General features: G+C 46.1%; 1 protein-coding gene across 1 annotated transcript; it reads right to left on the bottom strand.

The window, feature by feature from the left end:
* Positions 1–1,302: 1,302 nt before the first annotated feature.
* Positions 1,303–8,341, bottom strand: CCNG2 (cyclin G2). The gene is made up of 7 exons (XM_035539198.2): positions 7,925–8,341; positions 6,886–7,023; positions 5,534–5,784; positions 5,293–5,371; positions 5,115–5,213; positions 3,923–4,128; positions 1,303–3,444 (listed from the first exon to the last, which is right to left on the bottom strand). The coding sequence occupies exons 1-7, from the start codon at positions 8,033–8,035 to the stop codon at positions 3,306–3,308; spliced, it is 1,023 nt and encodes a 340-aa protein (XP_035395091.1). The 5' UTR covers positions 8,036–8,341; the 3' UTR covers positions 1,303–3,305.
* Between the last annotated feature and the right edge of the window lie 1,396 nt (positions 8,342–9,737).

Raw genomic sequence — 9,737 nt, 5'->3', positions numbered from 1 at the left:
TGTCATAGAATCAGAGAATCTATCATAGATTCTATGACAAATTCTATGATTCTATCATAGAATCATACAATCTGTCATACAATCATAGAATCTACCACAGAATCTACCATAGAATCATGGAATCTATCATGGAGTCTCATAGTCTATCTTGGGACCTATCACAGAATCATGGACTCTATCACAGCATCATGGAATCTATCCCAGGATCTGTCAGGGATATCCCGGGATCTATCCCAGCATCATGGAATCTATCCCGGGATCCATCCTGGCATCTATCAGGGATATCTCGGCATCCATCCCAGAATCTAGAGGATCAAAGAGGATCTGCTCTCTGATCTTGCCCAGTACAGAGATGAGTCTGACTGGCCTGTAGTTCTAGCTTTTTTTCCTTTTTTGAAAGGGGGGTTATATTTCCCCATTTCCAGTCACTGGGAACTTCACTGGAGCTCATCTTCTCAGATATGATACATAGTGGCTTAACAATTTTATCTGCCAGTTCCCTCAGTACTTTCAGATACATTTCATCAGGTCCCATGGACTTGTCCACCTTTAGGTTCCTTAGATGGTCTTGCACCTGATCCTCTCCTACACTTGGCAGTTCTTAATTCTCCCAGTCCCCCTTTGCCTTTGTGACTTGGTCAGTGAATCTTCTCTCACTTTTCCTTGTTCATCCTGAGTGACTTTCAATGTCTTTCTTCCCATGCTATGAAAGCCCATTGAGGGCCTACAGTGAAGAGCCAGACTGACATTTAGGGCCTCTTATCCATTATTTTGAAACAGAGAGACCAGAAATATTTCCTAAGATGGGCATGTTGACAGGAAGAGGAAACTGATTCAAGTTGTTTTTTTTTTTTAAATGACTTATTGTAGATCTTTCTGATTGCAATGATAGATACATCCAGAGACCAAGTTTCACCCAGAAGACTGCAAACAGCAGCAAGCACAGACCCAGCAAAACCCACGACACTTGGTGCGTGACCATCCCTAACTTTACCACTAGTGGGAGCTCTCCTTTGCCAGATGTACAAACACCATCAGCAAAACTCATCCCAGCACACAGCAGAGCCCAGCTGCACCTGGGTGAGAAGCAGAGGATGCCTCTCACCAGTTTTCAAAACCGAGAGCAGCAAAGCTGAGAAGAGATTCACATCCAGCACCAAGCCACACACAAAAGGCTTTCTTTGCCAGCAGCTTACCAAAACTTCCGGAGGACCCAGGAAGCAGCTGGGATACCACACAAGCTAGATAGCAGAAGAAAGCAAGCCAAATGCTTCAAGTACAACCAACCGTGACTCACACCAGTTAGCAAATACAGCAATTGGTTTATTTTTGTTCTCAACTGAAACAGGATGCAGTAGGTTCATTACTTGCAACCAAGGTACTCGGTATTTCCAAAGTGAGCTTCCAGGTGCTGACTTGCAGTAAGAAGTCTTCTAGTGTACAGGGTTCGTATCATACAGAGTACACAATAAATTAATATCTACATGCAACATACCTACAAAAGTTACAAGGTAAAAAAATACAGTATTTTCTGCTCATTTTTTTGTTTTAAATTTTTTTCTGTACATTTTTAATTTACATTTTTATTTACATTTTTTGTAAACTTTTTGTATTTTTATAAAACTGCAATCATGTAACAGTTATGAACTTACAGCACTGCTCATATTCTAAAATGACTCTTCCACCTACAAAACGGCCTCTAGCTTCTTTGCTCCTTCATTTCTACTTTGGCACCACCACGCTTCACACCGTTATTCTGAGTTAATTCCGCTTGCTACCTGCCATACTCTCAGTACAGGGGAATGCAAGCATACTTCAGTTCATGTGCTTCGTTACAAAGTTCAGGAAAAACCATTACATTAACTACTTCATCAACATCACATTTACCTGATATTACTGCATAATATCGTTTCCCGCACTAACTGCTTTACATAAGCATGCAAACAAGTCTGATTATGACTCAATCAATAACATGAATATACTGAAATCAACTACAAGGGTTAAATATTCAAAGGAATGTAGACTTCAAGATTTACCGTGTCAATAAGCCTAGGCTAACAATATGGACTTACATGTTAACACTAAGATTTTAAACACACTGAAGCATACATCATGAGTTTCAGTGTAAGCTCATCTGTATTAAAGAAAAATATAAAAGTAAGCCCTGTCACACTTTATGCTACCACTTTTAGTAAAAGCTCGTATTGACTAGAAATCTCTTACCATGCATACTCCTAATTTGAAACAGGGATTCCTCAAGTGTATGAAAAACTAAGCTTCAAATAAAAACTGCTTGAAAAAACTGCTGAAAAGTAGCCCAGCACATGAAGTGTTAAAGCAGTTTCAGTATTAAGAAGGCCCATTTCACAGTAAATCATCACTTCAGCATGGTACTGTGTGCACATCATGCCACTTAACCCACTCAGCCAATTTGATCTCATCACAAAACGCTGCAGAGCAGAGGGGCTCTCACAGGAGGACTCTGTGCCAAGCCCCTGCCCAGAGCAGCACCAACACTGAGTTCAGAGAAGCTGCTCAGGGTTTTGTCACACTGAAGCCTGAGAACCTCTTAGGACAAAGATCGTGCAGCCCCTCTTAGTCCATTCCCATGCTCAACTGTCCCCCATGGAGCCCAAGTCTTCCATTACTTTAATGGAAAACCTCCCATTTCAACTTATATGACATGGCTCATTCTTACTCCATGAATTTCAGTCAAGGCCATGAAATAATCATCTCAGCAACCTTCTCTCACATACTGAAAGGCTGCTGTTCAACCCTACTCCCCCTCAAAACCCTCTGTGCCAAGCTGAGTAACCCCATTTCCCCCAGCCTTTCCTCACAGGCCCCATACCCCAGACCCCCTGACCATCTTGGCAGCTATGTGTCAGACTTGAACAAGCTGGCCCAAAACTGAGCATTGTTCCAGGCAAGAACAAATGTCAAGTAAAGGGAAGAAAAACAAGCCTATTTCCCTCAACCCTCAGCCTGTTCAGGCAGCCCAGTATGCTGTCAGGGAACACCGCTGCTTATGTTTAGCTGCTAAGCATCGGGGCCACCAGGTACAGGACTGCATTTATCTGCATTGACATCAAAACCATACATCAACTTTTGGCTGAACTGGGACCTGAATGGGAGTTGGTTTTTTTCCTTAAAAGTTAGAAAAGCAAAAACAAGGCAGGCATTCAAAGCGTTGTTGTACCACAGCAACTCTTGCCTTAACACAGACGGCTTACAGAATACCACCTCCTCTTATTATTGCCGAGACTATGGTGCATTAAAAAATCTTAACCTACTACAATCAAGACTTAACGCGAAGACTGAGAGTTAAGAGTTTGCCATTTTGTTTTAGTTTTGAGTTTGAAGAAGAAGGTGCCTTCCAGATCACTGGGAGGAGAACTGCTAAGGCTTTCTTCTCCGCTGCTCATATCTTCACAGGAGTCTTCACTGGAAGGAAGAGTAGGAAAAATTTTAAACATAGCACAACCCTGCGAAAGAGGTAAAGTATTCCTCAATCCTGTGTTTTCGTGCAAACTGCTCTGCTCCTAGCTAACATTTCAGAACTGAACACTCCTCATCACTAGGGCTTAAGTCATAACAAGGTACAGCTTCCTTTTTCCTAATGCCAAAAAAGTCCTACCAATCAAGACACCAGTGCTCCACATTTCTAGTGTAAATGATTTTGTAAGCCTCCTTTACCATCTACAAGGAACACATCCCACCCCCCAAAGCATGCCTTGTGCTTCTTGAACATCACAAGGACGGTTCCAGTTTTTCTTCTGCTAAGATGTATTTTTAAGTCCACTAATCTTTTCAAAGGTAACATTTTCTCAAAGGTTACTGAATACGCCTCATGATTCAGTGTTACCATTAGTATTTCCAGAAAATGAGGACCTCCCCCAAGGTAGCTGCCATTTTTACCAACCTTTCGCTTTCATTGAAACAGCCACCCTCTGGTATTGTTGGCAACTCAGGAACGCTGTAGTAACTGTTCTGTAAATTCTGGGCTGTCCGTCTTGAAACGATCCAAACTAGCTTTTTATGATCAGGCTTGCAACATTCAGGAGAAGAATAATCTGCCAGGCATTTCGAGACCAGTTCCCTCCAGTAAAGGAGCTCACTATCACTTATCTAGAAAGTGAAAGAACAACTTTATTATATTAGCAGGCAGAAAAGATAACTCCTCCCTCCACTTTACCTTAAGGGAAGTGACTTAATGAAACAGTCAAGAGAAATGATATTCCTAACTGTCACACCTTCGTCAAAGTTCTGCTGCTTTTGAAGGTGAACACCTATACACCCCCTAGAAACACCCGTCTGAGTTTGAGGAACAGTTGCCCGTCAGTGGCTGTTAACATTTTCATTGTTTCCACAGGAAAAATGAGACGGAGCATTTTTGAGAGCTTTACTTGTGTGAACGCAGCACAGCAAGACTAACAGAAGACAGTGTACGAGGGTCCTACTTTGAGACGTCCTGCTGCCCTTGTGATAATACTATCTTTTAAAGATAATGTCATACTTTAAGAACTACTTCCACTCCTCAAGAAACTGGATTAGTTCAGGCTGACTACAACAGTGCTAAGTCTGTTTTAGACTATCGCTTGCTACAACATGCAGCTAGAAGCCATAAGTTTTATGAGAGCTATTTAGACAAAAAGAATAACTTGCCCTGCAGACAGTTTAGTCATACTAACAGACAGTAGAAGTCTCTAAAGCATGCAGCTAGAACTGTACAAGTTACATCAGCTGCTTGTTAAAACATGTATCTTGTAGGTATTAGATCAGCAATTCTCCTCATTTTATACATTTAACCCACTTTTTAAGCTATAATCCTTTTGTATGTCGGGTAGGTGCCAAGACGTGCCACTGAGAAGTGACTACTCGACCTCATTCTGTACTAAGGAGTGGTTATTTGCATTTGGCATTCTATCAGTGGAGCAGTATAAGAAGAATTTCAGACATGCTTAAAGGCCTGTTTCATGGCTCGTCTCAGCTGACGCCAAGCACTACCTGTGCAGACTGTCTGCTGACAGCAGGTGTCCCTTACATGTAACGCTGCACATCATTAGCTGTACCAGCCCCAGCAACGGCAAAAATAACCTACCAAAAATACTTACCTTTGAATGCTTTTGAACACGCAGAAGTATCTCAAACAGCTCAACAGATTTCAAAGTCTGAACTTCAAGAGTGAGAAGGCACAAGGCCAAGACAGATGGCTAGAAGGACAAAAAACACTGCTCAGCATAGACGAATCAAAGCCTACTCAGAAGTCAACGAAAAGCTACTTCGACTTACTTTTGCTTTAGAGAAGACTAGACGACAGTTGCAAGCTTTTAGTTGTGCTTCCAATTTGTCGAGATTCAATACTTCTTTCCTGTAAGACACCCAAGAGAAGCAGCATTCATGTCAACAAGCATTAACACGTCAGGAAGTAAGACAAAAGAAGCAGCCTCCTCTCTAGCCAACCCCATAATCATTTTAAGGTGCAGCTGAAGAAAAAAGAGGCCTATGCAAACAGCATCAACATGCAACTCACCTTTCTGAGGTATGACAGAGTACAATAGTATGGTACAAGTGCAAGAAAGTTAAGGCAGTAGTAGCTTTAAATTCAAAGTGCAACTTTTCTGAAATTATCTTTTCCATCCGTTTCAGGTCGGACACAGTGCATTTACATTGGCTGATCCGGATAATCTCATGAGCAGATGGAATATTGCATTCTTCTTCAACTACTCGGGCAGCCAGTTGGAAACAACAAACTCCAATGCAGGATAAATGCTTCGGTTTCACCTAAAAGAGGAAACACCATGAATACTTCCCGCCTGTATATGCAGTGCTTACCAAACAGGGAAAAACAGCTCACCCAGCCTGAGTGACCAGTTTTGAAATATTTACAGTTCAACAGAAAGACTGAACTTATCTCAATTAGACCTGACATCAGTCCACTCATACACCTGACATCAGTCCACTCATACACCTGATGCAATCATGACTAGTTTCATCACTTAAGTTTCACCAAAACGCAGAGTCAATACAGCAGTATCAACCTGTCACTGCCAAGTTGAAGGACACCGAAGTTCAACAGCCGAGCACCCTCTATTGAAGCTGTTCCACACCACTACGCTATGAAAACATGACAAAGCAAGAGCTGCACTACCTCCCTTCTCCAAGTGGCAGTGCTCACTTACTCTTTTAAAGCCCAACCAAATCCGGCCCAAGCTTGTTCTAGGCAGTCCTACCCCTCAACAAGTTGTCCCTATCTCCGCTGTTCTCTGCCATATACCAGGAAAATGTTTTGTGCAACCCTGAGTCAGGCCGGAGAACTGATCCAACTCTAGTCGTTAATATTTCTGCCAGCTCAACAATGTGGAACTGATTTAGGTTCCAACTGTCTGCCACAAAGCAGCACAAACACAAAAGAAAAACACCCAGAAAATGATCTTTTGGCACTAGTTCCAGCTCAAAACTAAGCTTCTATCACAGGACTTGTATTTAAGTACTACCACAGTACCTAGAAGTAGTTTTCAAACTTTTTTTTTTTATTTAGTTATTTATTAAATCATACTTGGTCTTTTGCATCTGCCTGGTAAAGGCTACAGACTTACCGTAAATAAAATAAACCATGCTGCTACTTGCCTTTAAAGGTAAGAAGAGGCCATAAAGTAGTAAATGTATCACCACAATATAAGCTAATATTTCATGCAAGAACTGTACTCTACTTCCAAGCTTGCCTATGAGCACTTTAGCAACATCACTAACCTAAGAACAGTAAATAGCCCATTATCTCCTAGATCACAATCTTCCCCCCCATTTGTCTGGAAAGAAAGTTCACAGGAAACCTGTATATTCCCAGCTGACACTACAGCAGGTCCCCCTTCCCCCCAAATATACCTTCATAAGAGCCAGGAATCTGTCCAAAATGTTAACAGTCAAAACAAATGTTTCAGTTGAAAAACCAAAAAAGTTGGTCAGACTCCAGAGATCTTCCACCTTGGCATTCCTTTGTCTCGGGCACAGAGTATTTTCATTCTGTGGCAAGAAAAGTAGAGTCAGAATTGAATAACAGTAGACCGTCAACACTCCCAAGGCAATCTTACTCAGACTAAAGGGAAACAATTCTTTGTTTTCCTCTCCTTAAATACTTCCCATTGCTGTCTTTTAACCTAGGAAGTTTTCAGTCACACACTTGAGACTCAAAAGACACTCACCAGTGCAATACCCAAATTTTTAAGTGCACACTTACCATATGACAATTCTCACCAAGTGTACACACACAGAGACTCCTAACCTTAGGGAAACAGATGACAAAACCCAGCTTATCCTCTGTTCTGCCTGACTACAAATAACTACGCAAGTACAAGTTCTGCTTTCAAAACAAGCAAGTGGACTAATTTCAGAGATTTTTCCCATCAAATATTAAGGCAACAACAAAACTCACGAGAATCTAACAGAACATAAGCTTTCCCCGAACTCTGTCAGAAACTCGGGTCATTAACATGGAAGTTTTTATGCTCAGGTTTTTGTTTTCTTTTTTTTGCTGATAAATACTCCGTGTCTTGTGGTTCATTTTTCCTAGGCTTCGCTAACGAGAAAGTACCCGTTAGCCCTTTGTTAAGTTGCCTACTTACATCCCAGCCTTCCTGGGGTGGGAAGGAGAGCCACAGGCTCTCTAGGTGCTGCGTGACCCAAGGTGTGAGCAGTAACTATCACACCCCCATACACCGCGTTCGCCCTGCTCGCCTCCCTTTGACAGCACAACGCCTTCAAACAGCGGCAGCTTGAGGACGGCGTCAGAACAAAAGCCCGGAGTCCCTCGGGGAGAAAAGACTCAACTCTCCCCAGCTGAATCCTCCCAGCTCCGAGGTTTCCCCCTGCCCTGCGGGGACAGCCTCCCTCCCCCCCGGACGCCTCCCCCCGAGCCTCTCCTCACCTCGGCCGCGCTCTCGATGAGGCTGAGCCCCTTCTCGCGGGGCTGGAAGCGCCCCTCCTGCTCCAGCTGCAGGTTCAGCTGCTTGAACAGCCGCAGCGCCTCGCTGCTCATCTTCGCTCCCCACCCCCGGAGCCGGGGGGCGCCTCAGGGAGGGAAGGAGGCAGGGGAGGAGCCGGCCGCTGCCAGCTCTCACCTCAGGCGCTGCCGAGGGGGCGCCGGGCACCCCCCCCGCTCGCTTCCCCCGGCGGCGGGCAGCCCGGTTCCCCTCAGCGCTCGGACGCGGGGCGGCTCCCCCGCGGGCCCCGCATCCAGGCAGGGCCGCCCGAGCCCCGCAGCGAGTCACTGCGATGCCCGCGGCACCGCCACCATCCTGAACCGCCCCCCACCGGCTCCGCCGCCGCCCCACAGTAAAATGGAAGCGGCGCGGCCCCCGCCCCCCCCCCCGGTTTTGTTCCGAACGCGGAGTGATCCCTGCTAGGTCCGGCCGGCGGGCGTAAAGTAGTCCGCGCGCAGCCGCGCACCCTAGCGGAGCGCTGACAGGCTTCGGCGCTCAGGACCCGCCGCAGCCATGGGGATAAGACCCCGCCTAGCGGGCAGCGGGACAGAACCGCGCTCCTTCCAACGAGCTGCTAAGCTCCGGCGGAGGGACACACTGAAATCGCATCACTCCTTTAAAGGGCCCCGGGACCTTTGTGGCGCCTCGCCCGTTTCAAAAAGTCCGCCCAAAGCCTCCCGCGCCCTGATTGGCCCGCGCTCCCCGGCCGCTGATTGGCCGGCAGCGCTGCTCCCCCCTCCCTTCGCCCCGCCCCTCTCGTTGTGTTGTTTACCGGCCGCGATTGGCCGCCGGGCAAGGGCGGGTCTCTGCCGATTGGCCGGACGAGTTCTGCCTCTGCCCCGCCCACAGCCGCGGGCCTTAGCAACGGCCACAAGGGGGAGGGTGCGCGCGCGGGCGGCGGGGGCGCGCGCGGCCGTGGTCGCCAACGCTTGTGGTCGCCAACGGTCGTTCCCGGTCAGCGGCCCCACAGAGCACGTCGAGCCGCCGTAAAACCTATACCCCGGTGTCATAAAGCATAGGGCTCGAGTACCTCAGCTCCTCCAAGACCCACGTCGCCCTCACGCTGTGTCTCACAGGTTCCGGGCCCCTGTCAGGCTTCAAAACGCCCCTGCGGTGCTTTGTGTCAAGGGCCAGGTCTCTTTACCAGCTTTATTTATCGTTGTGTGGCTCAGATTTAAGATGCACGCTTCCAAGCCTCTCATAATCGTGGTGCGTTTACATTTAGGGAGAGGACAGCCAATGCATCAACGGTTGGCAATGGCTGGTGGCTACCTATACCCAGCAGTCACAGGGTGCATCAAAGGGCATCCCTGCAGCTTACCAGGGTTGTAACAACAAAATAAAACAGGATTTCACAAAATAAATCATTGCCTGGGGGATTTGTGGAACAGTTTCAGCGCATTCCATGCTCTGACAGTCTATTTTTCTGTGGACAAACGCACAGGAACAAATGTCGTCGGACAAAACCAACGAAACCACGATGACTCGCGATGTGTACACACTGGAGACAGAAATCTGTGGTGGCAACTTGAGCAGATTAGCATTCAGTTTGATCCAGGGAGGCTCCACAGTTTCAACAAACAGAAAATGTTTATTAAATGTCGCTGTCTGGAAAAATAAGCCGCCTTCTCTACAAAACAGTCAGCAATGTTGCTATGCCAATCTCTATTTCTAGGCACAGTTACTGTCTGCTATGCCAGTGATGACGGCCAACAATTTCTTCAAGTATATTTTGACGATGAGCACTCTTGGACTCCC

The sequence above is a fragment of the Cygnus atratus genome, chromosome 4 (assembly GCF_013377495.2).
Source record: "Cygnus atratus isolate AKBS03 ecotype Queensland, Australia chromosome 4, CAtr_DNAZoo_HiC_assembly, whole genome shotgun sequence".
NCBI lineage: Eukaryota > Metazoa > Chordata > Aves > Anseriformes > Anatidae > Cygnus > Cygnus atratus.
This window is presented reverse-complemented; position numbering and strand designations above follow the sequence as displayed.